Source organism: Tasmannia lanceolata, unplaced genomic scaffold, assembly GCF_043159265.1.
Source record: "Tasmannia lanceolata isolate RefF3 unplaced genomic scaffold, GAP_Taslan_0.1 ptg000012l, whole genome shotgun sequence".
Taxonomy (NCBI): domain Eukaryota; kingdom Viridiplantae; phylum Streptophyta; class Magnoliopsida; order Canellales; family Winteraceae; genus Tasmannia; species Tasmannia lanceolata.
The window spans coordinates 28,241,766-28,264,897 of NW_027518689.1; the positions used below are offsets into that span (position 1 = coordinate 28,241,766).

The following is a 23,132-nucleotide window of genomic DNA, read 5'->3' on the forward strand; positions in this document are numbered from 1 at the left end:
TTTTTTAGAGTTCCTTGGTAGAGCTCTCCTTCTCGTGGATGATCTAGAGACTTTCTGGGGGCTCATCCCCCGCCTCTCTCGGATCGGGGTCCACAGCTCTCCTTTGTTGGGTATATGATATAACCCATGTATGTTCTGATATAAGCCCAATAAGATAATGGACCGGTGCAGTGGGCCTACATGGGCTAGAGTCTATTAACCCGTCATTAACCCTTGTGTGTGTGTGTGTGTGTGTGTGTGTGTGTGTGTATGTGTGTCTATATATATATATATATATATATATATATATATATATATATATATATATATATATATATATATATATATATATATACTAGTAAAAAACTCGTGCGATGCACGGGCCGACAAAAAATTGTACGGACTACATCATAGGTTGATCCAAACCGTCCATGTGATGGAACACAACATAAATAGGTTGTGCCCCAAAAATCATTTCCATAGGCTGATGCTAGCCCTCCAATCTATAGAGGTTTCCATAATATGTTGTTCCTCTTAAATCGGACGGTTAAGATCACCCTATAGATTTTTTATTAAAAAGCATAAAAGAGGGGGTAAGATTGAAATTATGTGGCTTTATAGGTTGATCCAAACCGTCCATGTGATGGAACACAACATCAATTGGTTGTGCCCGTAAAATCATTTCCATAGGTTGATCCTAGCCCTCCAATCGATATAGGATGATCCTAGCCCTCCAATCGATAGAGGTTTCCATAATTGTTGTTCCTCTTCAGGTACCCGAAATTTATCAATATTTTGCAAGTGTCCTGCATGAGTAATATAAAGTAGTTCTTTTGTCATTGTCATATGTCTTTACCTCTTCTCGGTAGTTTTTTTTCGTAATTGTCATAGACAAGTACCCTGTGTCGGTACTTTTCGTATGTAGATTACGATTTTACCCTCACATAGATAGTATGTACAGATATGTGGGGAGGGCAAAAAATGGTAAAAATCATCCCCATTGACGTGTTAAATGGACAATAATTCCCCCTTCTCTCTTCTGCTATATATATATATATATATATATATATATATATAGAGGAAAGTGTTTCTAGTCCAGCCGACTAGAGATCATTCTCTAGTCCAGCCGACTAGAGATCATTCTCTAGTCCGCCACCCAAAAACACATGAGTCTCACATATTTGGGTGATGCAAAGCATTCATTTGATGGGCCCTGACATAGAGACAGTGTCCACAAGAAATTAGCTTCATAGGATCATCCCAACCCTATGATTTGTGGAGCTTAAAATGAACGGCTATAAACCGCCACAAATCTGTCCATTTTTTAACTCCACAAATCGAAGGGTTAAGAAGATCCTATGAAGCTGAGTTTTTGTGGACATCCTATCTATGATGAGGCCTATCAAATGAATGCTTTATAGATCACCCAAATATGTGGGACCCATGTGTTTTTGGGTGGCGGACTAGAGAATGATCTCTAGTCGGCCGGACTAGAAACACTTTTCTCATATATATATATATATATATATATATATATATATATATATATATATATATATATATATATAGAGGGGCTGGAGGCAACAAACTTGGTATTCCAAACTATAGGGTATAATGCTTCCTAATGTTTCTATATATATAGGGGTTGGAGGCAACAAACTTGGTATTCCAAACTAGATACCTTAGGTGTAATGCTTCAAGCAACCTCTTGGTTGATCTAACACCCTTCTCTTTGGATCACATTGAGAAGTTGGAGTGGATTAACAAGAGCTGTTTCGCTAGCAACAATAAGAGAGGAAACACCCGCCCACAATAAATCCCCTTCAGGGGCCTAGTTGATCAGACCCTCGTTGGTCATGCCCTCCGAAGCCAAGGGGCATTACTAGCCCCCCCCCCCCCCCCCCCCCCCCCGCATAAGAAAACTTTCTGCGATGGTCCCTAGCAATTCGCCCTTTTTTTATATATATTATCACAAAAACCTCAGGCCTTCAAATATCTCATTACCCGATTTAACTTTTATTTTATCTTTTCTTATTTAGTTGGCAAAGATTTTACAATAACTATACCATTTTGCTTTGAATATCATTTTTTAACGTTCCATTGCACAATTTAAGGGAAGTGATATATTCGGCCATTTTTTTTTCCCTGGGGAAGCCTCCTTCAGTGCATTTATAACTATCCTTTTACACTAGAGCGGGCAGATTAGAACGATGCTTTGAGTAGCACCAGATTAGATATTATAGTTCTCAACATATTGTCATCAGCTCAAAATGGAGGAATGTTGCTTTCATAAAATGTTTCTAAAAATACAGTTGAGGCTCTAATATTTAATAGTCCATAAATTTACAATCTCTTATAACTTATTGCTCAGACCAGAAAATAGCTCTTTGATGGTTTCCAACTTTAGAGTTTCTAAAGTTGTGGATTTTCCATGATTTAGACTTTCCAAATCATGGATTTCCAAGTTTAGAGTTGCTAAACATGTGTGGCCTTGCATTCTAAGCAACCTTTCAAATAAGTTAATCTCTTTAATTTGGAAACGTTTTGGAAGGCAAGTTGGCTCAAATAACACTTGTCAATTTATGCCTAAAGATCCAGTGAATTTGCACTCAAATTAGAAGTTTTATGGGAGCTCATTGCCTATTTAAAGAGACCCTTGGTCCTGCTTCCTACCATCACAATTAAGAGAACTCATTAAGAGTGAGAGAGAGACAGAGAGAGGTCTCCCATTAATATAGTGGTGTGTTAAGGGATAGAAGTTTTAAGGTACATCTAACCCACTTCAATTAATTCAAAATTTTCTTTGTTTTTCATTGTCCAAAATTCAAAGGGATCATCAAGTTAATGTTTTGAATAACAATAGCATCGTTCTATTACTGATAATTTATACTCAGTTCAAATGCTTAATACAAAAATCCAGTGATCTTAGATATACAAGAGTATTTTCTTAGGTAGCTTCAAGTGAACATTAATGATATTCAAAGTATGTACATATTGTATGTGGGTACATATTATATGTAGGTACATAGGAATTTCTTCAGTCTTTTCAGTGGAATATGTAGTGGACACAACATTCATGAACTTAGGTGTGACAGTAGCAGAGGAAAAAATAGTAGATGAAGACAAGGATTGTAGCAGTAGGTCATTGGATTAATTTCTTGCCAAACAGACATGTATAAAACTTGCGCACTAAAAATATGGCCAAGGTAAAGACAAAGAGTTAGACAAAGAAAGTACTACGTGGCTAAGGGCAAGGGACGGAGATGGCGGACAACACCTATTTGATAACTATTATAAATTGTGTCCACCTGTAATATTAATTATTATAGCCTCAATTGTATTTGAATCAACCACCAAGGAAAACTAGTTGTGGAAAAAATTCAAAATAGTTTCATTTTTTAAAAATAAATCCGATGAGTGCTCTGGTTGTTGATCGCATGTAGCTATTTTCTTGCAAATTTATGCTCAAAGAAGGGAAATTTTCTTTGGTTTTAGTTGGAAACCAACGTTACCCATTGGGGCATTTTTTTTTCTCGCTGCTCCTTCTAGCAACTCTCTCTTTGTTGTTTGAGCAATTCTAAACTCAAGGTCGCCCTTTCAAAAATCAGATGAAAGGACGCCCCCATTGGTGGAATGTCACATAAGCGCCTTTAATGTTCTCTGACTTTTACACATTATAAATGCACTTTGGTCATGTTCCACGGTTAGGCGCCCCTGACTTTAGCATTCCTCTTGTTTTATTTACAACATCTATTTACAACCGTTGGTCATAGCCGAAAGATGAACAACATAAGTATATCCTACCCCTCCAATTTGTAGACTCTTACACCATTTCCTTTTATCTTTCTGATTAATCGGTTTTACTATCTATCATGAAGAAGTAGAGTAGGTGGACCATCACCATCTGGATCAACACTAATCTTGGGTCTCACAAAGGAACATGCATGTACGTTCAAGATGTTGGTCTTGTAGAAATATCTTGAGGTGACTCATGTAGTCTTGGGACATATAGAGTACTACTTTGTTTAGTTTCTCTTGGGCCTAATGAAATTTGATGGATCAAAAGTGTTCTTAATGGAATCTGGGTGGATCTAGACCCAATGGAAGGTCAATCTATAAAAATGTGCATAAGTAAGAACAAAGAGTACCTTAAAAATGAAAATTTAAGGATTAATTAATTTTAAATGTTAAAAAGATTAACTAAAAATACGTTAAGGAGAGGAGGGTAGTGTGGTTTTTTTTCTTCCTAGATTTAGGGGCCCTTGTTTAGTCGGGTTTGAATCTTGCATTGATTAAACTGACGAAAATGCGTCTGCTTTAGGGTTTAATTTTTAAATTGTAAGCCCAATGCTTTCCACCTTGGCATTCCCATCTTATTTTGATGATTCCAATACGTTAAGTGTTGTTAATAATTTTCACTCCTCATAGTTGCCATTTCGGGACCACCCTTGGATTTTCACAAATATAGGGCGGCAAGGTGGAAGGTCTTTGCCCTGACGATAAGGCAAGGTATTTATATGAAAATTTGAACCTTATATATAACGGTATTCTCATCATTTTAAATTTTATCGTTTATCAAAGCGAAACTGTCTTGGATGATGTATTCAACCAATTATGGGATGGGACAACAATTGTATGCACTCCAATTTAGTATGATGGAATAAACTCCGATAGTGTGATCAATTAAACATAAGAATAATTTGTTTTGTTGTTCATTCTTGAATAGAGTTGACCCATTGAAACTTCCTATTTTCTACTAAAAGGAGGATCTCTTCTCAGATTTTGCAGGTGTAAGTGGAAGAGGTATCATCTTCAATGTCTTAAAAAAGAGTAAATTATCATTTGAATGAGCAATTTTCTAGCTAAGAGTTTGTTAAAGACTTCAGACATTGGAGAGACATATTCGCATCTGTAAGTATGTAAGTATCATGAGTTTATTTGCTACAATACAAATTAATAATCTCATATATGATTTAAATAATTCACTTAATTATTTGGCATGTCATTGGTTGTAAATAAATAGCAAATAAAAATTTAAAAAAAGAGAAAAGAGAAAATAAATAACTAAGATAGTTAATAAAAATATTTTTTTGATTTAAATATGAATTCGAAGATTTTTGTGCAAAGAAGTTCTTTCATATTAGAGTAATTGTTGGATTTTTACAATTAATTATGGAGAAAATAATCTGTTTATACAAGTATATACTTTTATATATTTGAAAAAAGGGTGATGATTTTTTCACCCCTATAGGATGATGCGCCCCCCTTTTAACATTATTTGACGTCAGTCTGTGGTGTGTGATTGTGTACCAATATTTTACAACCGGGTGCGCTAGTGTTGAAGCCACGGACAGTTTTAATACTGCAGATAAGGGTGTCAATTTTGGCTCGGGCTCGGAAGCTCGCTCGAGCTCGGCTCGAAAAAAGCTCGGGTCGAGCTCGGCTCGAATCCTTAACGAGCCGAGCCGAGCCGGCTTGCCAGGCTCGTTAAGCTTAACGAGCCGAGCCCGATTTAGGCCAGGATCGGCTCGGCTCGTTAAGAATTTAATATATTTAAATATATATATTATATATTAATATATACACTAAAAGGGTTATCCAGGGAGTGAAAGGGGGAGGCAAAATATGTCACTTCATTTTTGGAACCCCATTTGTTACTTGGACCACCCCCCATAGTGTAAAAAAAGTAGTCAAATTACACTAGATAGGGCTGTCCAGGGAAGATGAGGGATGTGAACTTAATAACCAGAGCTCGGTAAGGCTCGCGAGAGTGACCGAGCCGAGCCTGGTTCGAGCCCGAGCCGAGCCTGGTTCGAGCCCGAGCCGAGCATTTGAGCCTAACGAGCCGAGCCGAGCCTGGCCAAGCTCGGCTCGGCTCGGCTCGTTTACACCCCTAACTGTAGAGGACTAAGCAGGGTGGTCGCTTGAAAGTAATTACTCTTTTCTTTGTATATACGATTCTTTTCTTCTTCATAATTTCTATTTATTTTTCTTATTGATCTTATTATGATTATTGTTGCTTTTCTTTCAAGAGATAAGTTTTTGTTATTTTTTTTTCTATCTCGTTGGCAGATTTTCAATGTTTATTTTCAATTTCTTTGATTCTTTATTTTCTTCGGTACGTCTTTCTTTTACTTATTATTATTTATTTTTTTTATTTTTTTGCATTATTTTCTTTTTAATTCTTTTTATTTGGTGTTAAAGGAAATGATGATAGCAGTGATTTTCAATTTGCAATTTATTGGTATGTCTCTCTTTTTATTATTTCTTTATCATTATTATTATTATTATTATGATTTGCATTCTTTTTTTAATTCCTTTTATTATTCTTTTTCCAAATAACATGCATTCGAAAATATAAATACCTTTCTTTCTATTCCAGCTTTGTTGTACCCAACGACGAAAGGACTTCCTAGAAAAGAAAGGAAAAAAAGTCCGGAAAGGCTTTCCGGGGTGGAAAGACCTTTCCAACGAACCAAACGGGCCCTTAAGCTTGTTCACTTGCGTTCTCGGAAAATCGAATCCCTGGAAAACACCTTTTTTTTCTCCGAGAAAGCTAAAATAGTGGTGTTTACTTGTTTTCCCGAGAAACTAACAGGATGAGGTGGAAAATGTCAAAAAATGACATGGAAAATGCCACAAATGACGTGGAAAAGACTATTTTCCCACAAGTGTGAGAAACCAAATTCCACCTTTTGATGCGATTTGGTTTCCCACGGAATAAGCCGTGTGAGAAACCTTTTCCTGCACAGTTTCTCGGGATTTCCTGTGCAAGTGAGCAGGCACGGGAAACCTTTTCCTACACAGTTTCTCGGGATTTCTTTTCCTTTTGCCATGTCAGTTTCTCAAGCATTCTTTTCTCGGGATTTCTTTTCTTTTCTCAGGATTTAATTGCACACTAAATTTCTTAAAAGTAGAGACAAAGATATAGGGGTGCAATTCGGGTTGGGTTGGATCTGGTTGAGAAGTGGAAGGGAATAAAGAAATATGTCTGTGTCATGGAGCTCTACAATCTAATTGATTCAACATTGTTTCTTTTGTCATTACTAGGAAGTCATCGATCTACAGGTAATTTCTATAGATTTTGTCCTGGGAATTGAATGCACGCAAGTTTCAATTTGTGTGGATCATCTGCAACTAGAGAAAAGAGAACTGTTCCTCTCTGTTTGATTAGCATAAGCCTAAGCAAGCATAAATCCTGTTCGGATCATTCAGTTTATGTCATCTTGGAATTGGATCCAATATTACATTTAGCTCTCTGAGTGGAATATAGTGAAGTTATCATATGAATTGTGCAAGAGGTACAATTTGGCCATCTGTGCTTTCGAATGATGTTTCACCTTACTCCGATCCATGCCTCATCTTGCATGCCATTTATTTGACAAAAGTAGAGAGAAAATTTCAGTATTAGAAGCTCCTTTAAGTTCCTTTTTTTATAGAAACTATATAGTTGTCAAAATAATGCCCGCTCTTTAGACCTGGTTAGATATTATATCCCAGTTAGATAGAACCAAGCATCTACATATTTCTATTAACTTGTGGTTGAAGATTTAACTACCGTACTAATATTATATCCCAATATCAGTGAGGTGTGGTTACTTTTTTTAATGCGTTATTATTATAAGGAATGGAAATTGCAACCAAGACACAGTTTTGCTCATAGTGAATCTCTCATCGTGCATTAGAGTTGTTGTATGGTGAAGGAAGAATTAGCCTGTTCCCCTAATTGTATTGGAAGGGCATTATAAGCATGGGACACTGCAAGTGTTATTTTGGGTTTGAAAATTAGAGTTACTCTATGCTCAAGGGAAGTGGATTTGCTCATCACCAGACTGCGTCATCATTTCCACAACACTTGCAACCATTACACCCTTTTGCTAACTTGCTCTTTCATAGCCCTTGTGGTAGTAATTGTGTTTATACCTGCTCATTATAATTTTATTTTGCTGCCATACTTGCTTATTGCTTCCTTCAGGCCTGCCTAATTCATCTCTATGATATGAACCTTTGGTGGGGCCTAACAAGTGAATTGTTTAAATCTTTGAACAAAGTAGGCGTTACGAGCAAATTTTTCTGATTTTCCGTTAGGATAATATTAGCCGTTTGAATCAATAGCAATTAATTAGAGTCCATTAAGTTAGGAAAGATCAATTAGTTAGGAGTTATCAAGAGTCCATTAAGTTAAGATTTCCCTATTCTTTCTCCTACTTTTGTGCAAGTGTACGTGAGATACGAGTGTGGCTTAATGTATAAAGAGAGAAGGAAATATAAATAAAGGCATGCAGAATTTATCCCAGAAACTATGTTTGCGCACAAAGGAGGACGATCCTTCCCTCGAAGTGGGTCAAGAGGCCGATCTTCCCTCTAAGAAGATCAATCCGTTGCGAACCGGATCGGGTTTGTAACAAAGTGGTATCAGAGCAAGGCATGGATGGTCCAAGGATGGGACGGTTGGAAGCGGCGTTGCGTTCTCTTGCGGTGGAACAAGAGAGAATGATCAAGGAGATGGAGGTGATGTTTTCTGTTCTGAACGCTCAGTTTGACGAGATGATGGCTATACGTACGCGCAGCCCGAAGGAAAGTTCCAACATCCAAAACCGTAATGGTGGAGGTAAAGGTAAAGTTTATGGCCTCTCAGGGACAAGTGTTTCAGGTTTGTTGAATTTGTATCGTCCCAAGTTCAAAAAAAGAAAAAGAGAAAAAGCCACGAAAGAAATGTGTTCATCAGCGTTGTCAATTCCAACAAGGTCGTCGTCGGAAAATCCGTCGTTCCTCTCAACGTACCCAACACCACCGAGAAGATCCTCATCCACGACCATCCGTGTGTTGAAACATAAAAAAAGCACGGCAATGGAGCTTAGATGAAAAATACGATCATATCAATTTGAAAATCAAGCAGCCTCAACTCTTGATGACAAAATGTGAAATGCTGACTAATTACAAGACAAAGAGAAGAAGAAAAAGACGGAGAAAGAAAAAACAAAGAAGATGGAAGAAGTATTGGAAAGTCTCCACAAGAATCTCCAACCTTGAGGTTGATTTCAAGGTGGGTGGGATGTTACATGCAGATTTTTCTGATTTTCCCTTAGGATAATATTAGCCGTTTGAATCAATAGCAATTAATTAGAGTCCATTAAGTTAGGAAAGATCAATTAGTTAGGAGTAATCAAGAGTCCATTAAGTTAGGATTTCCCTATTCTTTATCCTTCTTTTGTGCAAGTGTTCCTGAGATACAAGTGTGGCTTAATGTATAAAGAGAGAAGGAAATATAAATAAAGGCATGCAAAATTTATCCCAGAAACTGTGTTTGCGCACAAAGGAGGACGATCCTTCCCTCGAAGTGGGTCAAGAGGCCGATCTTCCCTCTAAGAAGATCAATCCGTTGCGAACCGGATCGGGTTCGTAACAAAGTGGTATCATAACAAGGCACGGATGGTCCAAGGATCGGACGGTTGGAAGCGGCGTAGCGTTCTCTTGCGGTGGGACAAGAGAAAATGATAAAGGAGATGGAGGTGATGTTTTTTGTTCTGAACGCTCGGTTTGACGAGATGACGGGTATACGTACGCGCAGCCCGAAGGAAAGTTCCAACATCCAAAACCGTAATGGTGGAGGTAAAAGTAAAGTTTATGGCCTCTCATGGACAAGTGTTTTAGGTTTGTTGAATTTGTATCGTGCCAAGTTTATAAAAAGAAAAAGAGAAAAAGCCACGAAAGAAATGCGTTCATCAGCGTTGTCAATTCCGACAAGGTCGTCATCCAAAAATCCGTCGTTCCTCTCAATGTACCCAACACCACCGAGAAGATCCTCATCCACGATCATCCATATGTTGAAACATCAAAAAAGCACGGCAATGGAGCTTAGATGAAAATTACGATCATATCAATTTGAAAATCAAGCAGCCTCAACTCTTGATGACAAAATGCAAAATGCTGACTAATTACAAGACGAAGAGAAGAAGAAAAAGGCGGAGAAAGAAAAAACAAAGAAGAGGGAAGAAGTATTGGAAAGTCTCCACAAGAATCTCCAACCTTGAGGACAAGGTTGATTTCAAGGTGGGTGGGATGTTACGTGCAGATTTTTCTGATTTTCCGTTAGGATAATATTAGCCGTTTGAATCAATAATAATTAATTAGAGTCCATTAAGTTAGGAAAGATCAATTAGTTAAGAGTTATTAAGAGTCAATTAAGTTAGGATTTCCCTATTCTTTCTCCTACTTTTGTGCAAGTGTACCTGAGACACAAGTGTGGCTTAATGTATAAAGAGAGAAGGAAATATAAATAAAGGCATGCAGAATTTATCCCAGAAACTGTGTTTGCGCACAAAGGAGGACAACCCTTCCCTCGAAGTGGGTCAAGAGGCCGATCTTCCCTCTAAGAAGATCAATCCGTTGCGAACCGGATCGGGTTCGTAACAGTAGGTCCCACCCATGCTTATTCTCACAACTCTCTCTCTCTCTCTCTCTCTCTCTCTCTCTCTCTCTCTCTCTCTCTCTCTCTCTCCTCTTTGAACACATACCCTGGGTGGGGACCAACATTCAATGGTTTAAATCTTTGAAGAAGGTAAAAAGTGTATTTTAAAAAAAAATCATTTCAGCCCATCTGATTCGAAGATCCAAACCATTCTTTTGTTGGTCCACAAGGTAAATAGGTTGTGCACATAAAATCATGTCCATACCCAAACCCTCTGATCAGCCTCTACACATCGGAGAGTTAGGATGATCATATGGAGAAGATTTTTGGGGAAATGCTTATTTACATTGAGCTCATCAAACGAACGGTTTGGATATTGGAAGAAGGTAAAAAGTGTATTTTTTAAAAAAAAATCATTTCGGCCCATCTGATTCGAAGATCCAAACCATTCTTTTGTTGGTCCACAAGGTAAATAGGTTGTGCACATAAAATCATGTCCATACCCAAACCCTCTGATCAGCCTCTACACATCGGAGAGTTAGGATGATCATATGGAGAAGATTTTTGGGGAAATGCTTATTTACATTGAGCTCATCAAACGAACGGTTTGGATATTGGGATAAGGGCCGCAATGATTTTTCTAATAAATATGAGTTATATGTATGGTTGGTTTATATAAGGAGGTATACGTATAATTTTTAAAATAGAGTAGTGCCCACCTTGTTCAAAGATCTAAAACTAAAAAATACAAAAATATTTCTAAATTTTCCTATCTTCAGTTTAATACAGCCCTCCAAGTTTAGTAGTTGATCAGATGCAATACACACAACCTGAGACTGGAGAAAATTTCAATTCCAAATAAGCTTGAGATTCAACTCATTTGGATCTGGAACGAGGTATGACCTGGTTCTAACTCGGTGCCCTATGGCGCAACCATGTGATTGACTGCAAGGAGTGACCTCGCGGTCAGTCTAGGTCTGCCCTCAGCCTTCTCAGGCCCCTCACACCGAAAACATGATTCACCCGTATACCAACCTCTGCTCAAACAAGGCCTGATTCTAACACCGAGGGACGCGAGGCCATAACTCGGTGTCCTATGGCACAACAATGAGACTGACCTTGAGGTGTGACCACACGCCCAGCCTGTGAGTCTACCCACGACGGCCGGGTGGCAGTTCTGAGATATATGACACTTTGTTCTCAGTCATTAAACTTAGTTTCCCTTTTGAACGTTTGGTTTCTCTTTAAAAGCCTTGTGAATTCCTCAAACTCTGCATAATTTGATGATTTTCAGATGTTTGAGTTCATGAGGAAATAGTTCATCTTGAAAAACAGTTCTTTAAATTGGAATTTCATAAATCCTAGTCTACTCTGAATGTTCTGGCACGATTCTTTGATTGAATGAAAGAGGATTCCCAATGAATGAGAATTCCCTAAAATCACCAAAACCAAGTACGTATTCTAAGGATTGCTGAGTTTTACGATAAAGAGTGACAAATTGCTGTTCAATGCAAACATATCTTCACTTTCGGATGTGACCATATTTCCTAAGATTCAGATCAGCAAGGAGCTTTCATCTCCAAGATAGAAACCTCAGCTAGACTTAAAGGAGATTTGAGGTTTAAAAGGTAAGAAAAAAATTCATTTCCATAGCCCACTACATAAGATGGTGAGTGGCCGTATACTCCAGTATTTTTCAAAAAGTATTGTACGCCCATAGGATGATCTAAACCGTTCATTTCTTGGGCCCCAAGGTAAAGCAGGTTGTGCCCCCAAAACCATTTCCATAGCCCACTACATAAGATGATCCAAACCATTCATTTCTTGGACAACAACGCAGATAAGTTGTGATAAACAATACCTACTGATCTATAGAGGTTTCCATAATGTGCAGTCCCTCTATACATTAGAAGATCGAGTACGATCATCATTTGGAAATGATCTTTGAGGGGTGACCTATTTGCGGTGCTGCCCAGCTAATGAACGGTTTGGATCATCCTATGGAGTGAGCTGTACCGCACTTTTTGAAAAATACTGTGAAGTATACGGCCACAAACCTTCTAAAATCTCACACTACCTTATGTCACGGGGTGTCAACGATCCACTTTGGATCCTGATCCACCGATGTCTTAGTCACGATCCGTTCAAATCTCTTATCAGTTTCATCTGTTTCGAAGTGTTCCTCGAATCCTAATTCCTGTGTCTCGGTCATGATCCATTTCAAATCGGATCATCATCGAAGTGTCCTAGTAGGTCCTACTCATATTTTTGCACAGTTAAAATTCCCAAAAGAGGACAAGTGCAAGCATGAGCTGCAGCGGCAATGACACAATGGGCTAGTGACTGGTTAAAGAATAAAGAAAAGAGGGTGACTCATTTAGAGATATGAATGAAAACATACTAAAAACTAGTTGCAGTCTAGTGCGATGCACGGGTATCGCACGGGGCATATCCGTTGAGATAGAGAGAAAGAGAAGTGTAGTTTGGGTTTTAACTCTTGCTTAGGAATATGAAACGTATTTGATTAAGGCATTAGGAAACATGCCATGTAATTTGGAAAGAGTAACTTTTGGAATTCCTTGAGGTATTATCCTTAAAAAAAATATTTTTTAAATAAGGGAATGCAAGCATTTTTAAATTTCGGGGTGTCACGTGGGGGTGACACTTGGCGACCTCCACAACTTACCACATTCAGCTTTATAGATATAGATAGATAGATAGATTAGGAAACGTGCCATGTAATTTGGAAAGAGTAAGCGTTCTTAAATTTCGGGGTGTCACGTGGGGTGCTAATTGTTACAAATTTTAAAAGAAAATTAAGTTGAAAAGTCAAAGATGCATTTTCCTTTGGGTTTAAAATTTGGAGGGAAGATTCAAATTAAAGTTTCCCCCTCTTCTTTTGAAAGCAAATATTTTTTGATTAAATGGGGACTTGAACTGAAAAGCTTGAAGTGTGTGTATGCATGTTGTGCTCTCTAAACCAAAGGCAAATTAATAGTCTCACATTGCTTTGGAAGAAATTTCTTCTCATCCATATAAGATGGAGAGTTGGAGAAAGGCTTGGGCCTTCAAGGGCTTTAGAATTTGTCGGGTCTTGGGCTTTTAAAAGAGCACAAGCCAATGTGTAAATAACACACACACACGCGTTGCCGGGCCGTCCCGTGGTCCGAGGTCCGCTAAAACGTTGTTAATTTTTACCCCTTGTTTTGGGCAGTGATAAATCGACTTCCAAATATCTTAAATAGACTCCCCATGTGTCCTTCTCTCTCCTCTGGGTTAGAGAGAGAAAGTGGAGTGAGAAAGACACAAAGGGAGTCGATTTAAGATATTTGGGAGTCGATTTATCACTCCCCCTTGTTTTTGGTATAGTCGCCCCTCCTTAATTGCAAAATCGTTTCAAATCTCAACAGTAACAAATATGACTGTTGGTTTTTGTCTTTTAATGGCTCTTCCCAACGGTCACATGGGATCTATAAAAGGGGTTGATTCGGATTTGTTTAAACATAGAAAAAAAATAAAAAATGTTTTTGCACTTTTTGGTGTTCATCAAGAAAGGATTTCTATTCTATTATTCTTTTCATCTTCTTCCTTCGTTCCGTTCCGTTTTGAGCACAGTTCCAAAGTGGCTCTGGGTGGACCAGTCAGCGAGTGCACATGGACTGGAGCCAAACTTTGGCTGTTTTATCTTGGAGTGTCGATTCACGGATCCCGGTTGCACCGGTAGGGGGCGGATACGATTCTTAAGGAGAGTGACCAGTGGCACGACTCAGCCTTCTTCTTCTATAAAAGAGATAAGTACTGGTACATTTTCATTTCTGATTTCCAACAGAAAAAGGTTTTCGTTTCAAGTAACAGTTTTTCGCTTCAAGTTGCACCTTTTGGGTTCGATTACAAGTTGCACCTTTTGGGTTCGATTAAGTCACAGATCAGACCATTTAATCCAACACTACATAAGGGAATGCAAGCGTTTTTTAATTTGGGGGTGCCACGTGGGGGTGTCATGTGGCGACAATTTACCACATTCAACTTTATAGATATAGATAGACAGGAAATGTTCAAAAAAATGCATATGGCTTATTTTTTACTAAAATGATGCTGAAATACACTTAAAATTATCAAAAAATAGAAGGTGTTTTCGGAAAATAGTAAAATAAAATCAGATTTAGGACAGTGCCACATGCTTCTTTTTTTTGTCTAGATCGAATCAGTAATAATTTTGGAACCCAAAATCGGGTACCGAATTGTTTAAAGTTCGGATTTGGATGGTCCAGGCCGTCTAAGCACCCTTATAAAATTTGAATGAGTATTTTTTGTGCTGACGAAAAAAAGGTAGGAACGAAGAACATTTACGAAAGAATAGCCATCAACAGGCAGGACACGACGAGAATAACACCAAAAGAACGTGCCGAAAAAATTAGAATTCTCCCTTTTAGTATAGTAAGGATTAACTAGAGTTTTCATATGGCATGAGCCCATATACTCTAGTATTTCTCAAAAAGTACTTTACGAGCCATAGGACGATCCAAACCATCCATTTCAAGGGCCACAACATAAATAGGTTGTGTCCAAAAAATTGCACTGGAAGATCCCAACCCTCCAATCTATAGAGGTTTTCATATTATGCAATTCCTCTATTGATCGGAGGGCTAGGATTATCCAATGGAAATGATTTTTTTAGCTCAACCTATTTACGCTATGGCCCATCAAATGGACGGTTTAGATATTCCTCTAGAATGGGCTACTTTTTGAAAAATAAGATTTGGATAATATAGTGAGATCCAGCAGTTGAGACCAGGTGGGACCTACATCTTCGGCCACGATGTCTCCATAGTATATGGGACCCACATTTCAGATTTTTTTTTTTTGTTTTTCTTTATTTATTTTCAGAATCCATGACGTGGCGCCGTTAGTAGAGGACACGTCGGATGACCTGCCGCCTCTCTCTTCTGTCTTAACGCATGTCAGAACCCTTACCGTATAATACGCCACGTGTCAATTTAATACGTGGTCCCCACACCGTGCTCTAAATAAAATATTTTCTGCAAATTGTCGCACTCTTTTTTTCCAGACAAGTAAAATAATTAAGAATAAAATGACCTAATTGTCCCTGTTCAAGTGTTAAATTCTCAAATGAATGCTATCAAACACACCACCAGGCAGACAAGCATTTTCTTCTCTTCTTGCGCACGTGCCACAGTACTATGTTGATTCAGCTCTCCGTGGGAAACCATTAGTAATTCAAAAAAAGTTAATTTAAAGCCGTTTTTACCTAACAATTAATTAATTGATAAATCAGATAAGATTCACAGATGCAATTAATTAATTGTCAGATCAAATAAGATTCTCTTGCATTTATGTAATCTTGTTTAAAAATGTACGTAAAATGTAAAAATTGAGAATTTATATGATGGCCGACCGTCAAAATTACAAGGGCAGATGGCAAAACCCTATCTCTTGATTTTTTAACTAATTCAAACCACATTTTTTTAACTTCTCACTTAAATAAAAAATCAAGATGCAAGATATTATAATTTTGATGGTCGGGCATCATATAAAAGAGAAATTATATGATTGGTGGCCGTGAAAACACGTGAAGTCTAAAAAAAAGTAGGTACGGCCCACTTTTTTCCGTTCATCTGTTTAGGCACAACGTAAATAGGGTGTACCCCAAAAATCATTTCCATAGGATGATCCTAACCCTCCGATCTGAATATGGAGATTTCCAAAAATCATTTATGTAATTTTCATCACTCGTAAAAATGAAATTAAAACAAATTTTACGTCCAAAGTAACAGAATGCAAACTTCACAGCAGTAAAAGAGTCGGCTTAATATTGAAAGGTTGGCTTGAAACTGTACACAGATAGACAAAACAGAAATCAGCCATAAAAGGTAAATAAAATAGAAAGATATGGGTAAAACAGGAAACAAAAATAACAGATGTAGAGAATCTAGAGATATGAGATCGCTCGAGAAACGTTAAAATCCGTGCCGGAACTTACGCCGGCAGGACAAAAAAAAGAACTCGTTTGAGTTTTGAAAAAGTTCAAGAAATTAAGACCGTCCGATCAGATCGAAATAAAGAGGATTTTTCTCATTCCTCATTCTTCTTCACCTAATCACATATTAAGGTTGTCTTTCAACCTTAATATGTGCCTCTAAAAGGTAAATAAAACATAGAGATAAGGGTAAAATAGGAAACGAAAAGAACAGAAGTAGAGATGGCACTGAAAAAACAGATCTCGTGCAAGTCAGCAAAAGTCAAGAAATCAGGACCGTCCGATCAGACAGAAATAAATTGAGATCGAAATAGTTTTGCGACGATCAAGAAATCAGGACCGTCCGATCAAAACAGCGGTGCTGGAAGATTGAGATCAAAACCGAGCGGTTTTTTCTCATTCCTCATCGTCTTCTCTTTCTTCAACTCCAACCCCTCGCCGGAAAAATCGGAGGATCCGACGGTAGGAGAGAAGAGATCTCGACCGTCAGATCCCCAGACCGCGATCTCACCGTTGGAAAAGTTCGTCTTTGCTTTTGGACCGCGGAGATTACGAGCGGCTTCATCATAGGCTCTCGCGGCCTCCTCAGCGGTATCAAAGGTTCCAAGCCATTTCCTAGTCTTCTTCCAGGGATCACGAATCTCGGCTGCGAATCGGCCCCACGGCCGTTTCCTTACGCCTCTAAAATGAGCCTCCTTCACCGGTGCCGAGACGGATTCCGTCTCCTTCTTGCCGGAGGCGAAGCTCTCCACCGCCATAATCCGGTGACTCGTCGGAAAATAACGTAGGGTTTTAAAAATAGTCAGAGGTGGGCGCGTGGGAAAAGAGTAGAAAATTTTGGAGATAGAGTTTGAGAAGAGGAGGAGAGATATGGCCATATTGGAGGGGTATTTATAGGGAAATAGGTGGTCTTCGTTTTGCCCGACAAGAAATTATTTATTTATAGGCTATGATTTTTTCACCCCAATGGAGGATAATGCGCCCCTTTGTAATGTCAAAAAGCGTTAAAGTCTGCAAAAAAAAGTGGGGCGCATTATCCTACAGTTGGGCGTAAAGTCATTTCCCTTAATTTATTTATTTATTTATGATATTCATAAATGCATAGCTGGTGGTGATATTTAACATGATGAGGATTTTCAAATGGAGAAAAGTAAGGAATGCCTGTGTTAGTTTCGAGCAATTATGGATTTCGTGTACTTTTTAAAACAATCATCATACACGGGTGATTCAATCTTCAGGTGGAAAAAAGACCCAGTACACTTCTAACATGATCAGAGGCCTCGTATGTTGCCCTGCCTCACAAATTCACAACTCAACGTCAATCATTATTTTTAAAGTAATATTTTATTATTTATTACTTCTCTTTTGGAAAAAGAACGGCTACGTTATTAAAATTTTAATTATTTACATATTTCTTTTGGTTGAGAACGGTGATGTAATTGAATATTTTATTATTTCTCGCGTCTCTTTTAGCTTAGAATAGCGATGTTATTGAATATTTTATTATTTTTCACGTCCCGAATTCTTGAGTACGCCACCGGAATATCAAGTATAACGCCGTATTCAAGAGACACCCACCGTTCAAAGGTATCAAGTACGTCACCGGATTCTAGAGTACGCTGCCGAAATATCGAATACGCTGTCGGATTTTCTGGGTTCAAACATATGTTTCAAACGTATTGAGTACGCCATCAGAATATCGAAAACGCCGCCGGAATATCAAGGAATATGCCTGTTGAAATATGGTGCAAGCAGAAATAGAGTGTACGCCGGCGGAATTCAGGAGTACACCGGCGTAAGTAATGAATACGCCGGCGAAATCTCATACAAAGAGGCGGTATTAATAAAAGATGCCACCGTTCCATATTTATATTCACGTGTTGTGGATCCCACCGTCTATGCATATTGATGACGGTTAAGATTTAAACGAACCCAAGGGACTCTGGGTTCAAAGAAAAATTTTAAATCCAAACCAAACCAGCTGTGTATAGAGGCGCTAGCATTCCAAAAAAAAATTTACCAACTGTAAAATATCCATCCGTCTCTGGTTATTTCTGATGGCCAAGATAGAAAAGAATCCAAGATTCTCTCAGTTCAAATACACATTCAGACGAACAAAAAGAAGCCTTATGAAGCGCGCCAATTTAATAGGTATTAAATACAGAGGGATTTTCTGCAATGAAAAAGGAAGCTAAAGGAGATTTCTGATGATATTAGAAGCCTATTGGAGTCTTTTCCACACCTTTTTTTTAGAAGCACACGTGTTTGATGATTGTTTTAAAAAGTACCCAATATCTATAATTTCTCGAAACTATTACCCTATTCCGTACTTTTGTCCCATGCTAAGGATGTATGCATGCTTTCCGGGCAGTTTTTTTCCTTTATTTTCAATTTCTCTTGGTAGATTATAAATTCGCACCCAAAATAGTATAATTCGGGCCCTATAAAGTGAATTATGGCAGACGAACGCTTTTTGACGTCAAATCACGTTAAAAAGAGTGCGATTATCCCACAGGGGTGTGAATTTATTATAACCTTTTCTCTCCGTGTTTAGATTTTCGTCTCTACTCCCCTCACCACAATTAGGTAAGAGTGTAAGACTACTGATTTGCTAATGGCAATAGTAACTCATTTTGTCTTTTCTTACAGCTGTCCTGATTTAATGCAATTCCCAAAAGCTCTGAGAAGCCCACTGAAAAGAAAAAGAAAAGACAAGATGAGTTTGTGCAATTATTAAAATATGGTATTTTTAGTCGTTCAGTTATGAACTGTAAAAATCTAGTTATATTCGCTCAAAAATCTACGTACGTGGACATTCACTCACGATCAAACCATACATCAGATTTCAGATTTTCTTATTAGTGTCCTTTTATGTTTGGCAGCCATGAAAATGTTCCATAAAATATTTGTGGGGTCAACATATTTATTTAGCATTTTTCTATAATGAATGGCTAGAATCATTTAATGAGGCAGATTTTTTGGGAGAATAGTGTTCCTGCGCAACTGCTCAGATAGCTTATCGGAGCAGCTGCTTCAAAAACTCATGTGGCTCACATTTTTTGAGGTGATCCAAAGCATTCATTTGAAAGGCTCTTCCATGGATTGGGTGTATACCAAAAATCAGCCCTATAGGATCATCCTAACCCAATCAAAGGTGGAGGGGGAAATAGACAGGGAATGTTTCTGACCATTTTTCCCCTCCACAAATGGCAGGGTTAGGATGATCCTAAAGGGCTAGGATCATCCTATGGAACTGATTTTTGGGACACAACCTATTTACGTTGTTCCCAAACAGATGAACGGTTTGGATCATAAAAAACAGTGGGCCGTACCTACTTTTTTTAGACTTCACGTGTTTTCACGGCCACCCATCATATAAATTCTCAAACAAAACATTGCAGTGCCAATATCAGTAGCCTAAATTTATACAGAGTAATATATAGCCCCTTTTTCTTCCTTGGCCACAGGGGGGGCCAATATATAGTTTCCCTTAATAAAATGCATTAAATAATATAATTGAGAAAATTTCGGTTATCTTTGAGTTTCCTTCCATCCATACAACCTCCATGTTCCAACAAAGACATGGCATGTGCAATGACTGAAATACCCTTTTGTTTGCCCTTCATTAAGATAAAATTGCACGCTTGGTTTATAGAGAGCAGGGACAATGGAAATTTGCCCCCCCCCCCCCCCCCCCTGGGAAGATTAATCGTCTAAATCTTCTCTTTACTCTTTTTATCACCTTCTTTATAATCAGCTATTAATGGCTTTGCAAGAACCGTCAATGAATAAAACACATGTAAAATCACAAGAGTGCAAATATCAAAGATATCTTTCAGTCAATTTTGCTGTAATTGCTGCATCTGTTAATACTTATTAATAAATAAAGGGAAATGATTTATGCGCTCCAGTATTTTGATAAACATGTGCTCCACTTGTTTGTCGTGTAGTATTTAAAGGGATGTCAGAGGATATTACGGTTCTCAAAAAGCTCTTAAAACCCGTTAAAGACTACACGACAAACAAGTGAGCGCATGTTTATCAAAACATTGGAGCGCTGAAATCATTTCCTAAATAAATACTGTTTATGAATAAATAAATAAAATAAGGGGGGTTGATATTTGCACTACCATATTTTGATTATGGCGGTACTCACACTTATATGGGACTCTCACCTACAACCGGCCATCTGCGAAATGCCTTCTGAGATGGATGCTAGCAAATCCCTACTTTATTTAATTAGTTTTTCATAGTTTTTAGGATAACTACAATACTATCAACATCCATTAGAAAGGTCTAAAACATAGTGATTAGTGCCATTATCAAAATACGGTGTTGTAGATATCACTCTCCTAAATATCTCTGTGTTCAAGGACAGGTGACAGATTTATGCTATTATTTGAAAATTTAACTCTTTATGAAGGATAATTTTTGTGAGTTAAAATTATAGTTTTAAATTTTAGAATTTTAAGTGGTTGCTTTTTCATAATGGCACTACTCATTTTATTTTACACTTATTTAATTACTAATTAGCTTTTTCTGTCAGGCAAAAGTAAGCCATGAAATGACTTCACACATAATTGCCTAGCAAAATCCCCATGATGACACCTGCACAAGAAGACAATGAAGAGAGCTTGCTTCCCAACGATTGTCAAAAGGGAAATGATATCAGCACAACCACGTTTTAATAATTGCAGAGACAGCTTGCCTTGTCTTTTCTTTTTCAAAAGCTTTTTGAGAGCTTTATAGGAACTTAATAACCTTTCGAAAGCTCTTATAGAGTTTTTATACGGTGCCCGGCCAGCAGTCATTTTCAGTGTCGTCCTTTTGTGAGTTCTGTTTTGGAAGTCTACCGAAAGAGAGAAAACAGAATGAGTAGTGTGGTATTAAGGTAATGGTTTTAAATTTCGGTTTCGGTACCGGTTTCGGACCTCATAGAAACTGAAATTTCAACCGAAATTTTGAAATATTGGCCGAAATCAGATGAAATGTTAAAAATAATATTTTATCTCGAGTATGTGTCATTTCGGTTTCGGTCCGGAAATTTCAAATTTCGGTCGAAATTTAAAACGATAATTTTGGCTAGATCCATGGTTTCAAATTTTGATTTCGGAATGCGTTTCGGCCCTCAGCTCAACCGAAATTTCAAAATTTCGGCGAAATCAGAAACGATAAAAATCAATATTATATTTCATACCAAATTCCGATTGAAATTAATGAAATTTCGGCCATCAAAATTTCAGGAAAATATTAAAAAAATAAAATAATCGAGATTTTTGGTTGAACTCCAGACTAAATTTTGACCAGATTTTGGTTGAAATAGCTCCTTTGGATGCCGAGAAGAATTTGATTTGAATTTTTGACATCTGCAACCCATTTTGTGTTGTGATTTGGATCCGGATCAAATGTACTCCTCAAAGTCTCCCCTCCAAGTAGGAAGTGCCCCCTTCCCTCTTGTCTCCCTCAACATGAACTGGCAAATTTATTCATTTTATATTCAAAACTCAATTCCAAAAATCCAAATACAAAATATGAGGTATCGAAATGGGAGCTAACGTTTCGGGTATTACTAATTTGGATTTCGGGGTTGACTTAAATCTGAAATTTCGGTCCAAATTTAAAACCAAGGCTACTTACGTGGCGTCCCTGTTAGGGAAGGACGGGAGTAGTTAATGCCACGTGGTAGAAAGATGACTGGGTTATTTGCGTGGAAGCGTGTTTTCTGCCTCTCTCTCTCTCTGTTTTTTCTGTCCTTTCTTAGATGGGATTTGCCGGGATCAATGAATTAAATTAAGAAGACAAAATCTAAGCATCTGTGGCTGCTCTCACATGCAACAACTCAAAGCGTGAAATGCATTCTACGATGGTCCCTAGCAAATCCCAAAATCAGCCTTTCACGTGAATGGCTGAGATTAAAGAAAACGATCATAGTGGGATTATTCTCAGCCTTTCACAAAAAAGTAGAGGGACTCCCCCTTCTCTTTTTGGTATTTGACCATTTAAGACTGGCCGGGATGATATTACCAGCTCTCCTCGTCTTTGCCCAATTCGGGTTGAGGTGCAACTTGGGTCGGGTTGAGGACGCCAACCCTAACCCAACCCGAGATAGTATTCCCTCAACCCTAACCCTAACCCAATTGGAGCCTCAGGTTGAGGATGATCAACCCTAACCCAACCCGCCTCTAAATCCCTACCCATCTAACCCGAAATCGGGTCGGTTGAGTCGGGTTGGTTTGGGTTCACGCCAAACATAAAAATACAAAAACCAAGATAAAATTAGAGGAATGAGGCCGGGTCAAGGTTCAGGTTGGGTTGCGGGCCTCAACCCTAATCCGACCCGAAATCAAATCTTGTTAGCTTTTCCCAACTCTAACACAAGTTACCCAACCCAGCCCGAGGAAATGCCAACCAAAACATAGCCAAAATCAGGTTGAGCCCGACCCAAGTTGCACCCCTAATTTCAGTTCAGACCTCTCTCTCTCTCAAAAACAAAAGAGTGGTTCGTCAACCAGAAACCAGTGGGGCCATGTTGTTCGGGTGATACAAACCATTCATTTGATGGGCCATGACATAGATAGGGTGTGCCCAAAATATCATCTCCATTGGATCATCCTAACACTTTATTTGTGGATGTTTAAAATGGAGGGTTTTAAACATCCATTGAGATGATTTTTTAGGCACGCCCTATCTATGTCAGGGCCACAAAATGAATGTTTGGATCACTTAAGTAATGTCGTCCGACGG

At 38.2% G+C, this 23,132-nt stretch overlaps 1 protein-coding gene across 1 annotated transcript; it reads right to left on the reverse strand.

The window, feature by feature from the left end:
• Positions 1–16,735: 16,735 nt before the first annotated feature.
• LOC143888694 (ethylene-responsive transcription factor 9-like) lies at positions 16,736–17,146 on the reverse strand. Its single transcript, XM_077393124.1, has one exon. It carries the CDS (start codon positions 17,144–17,146, stop codon positions 16,736–16,738), a length of 411 nt encoding a protein of 136 aa, XP_077249239.1.
• Between the last annotated feature and the right edge of the window lie 5,986 nt (positions 17,147–23,132).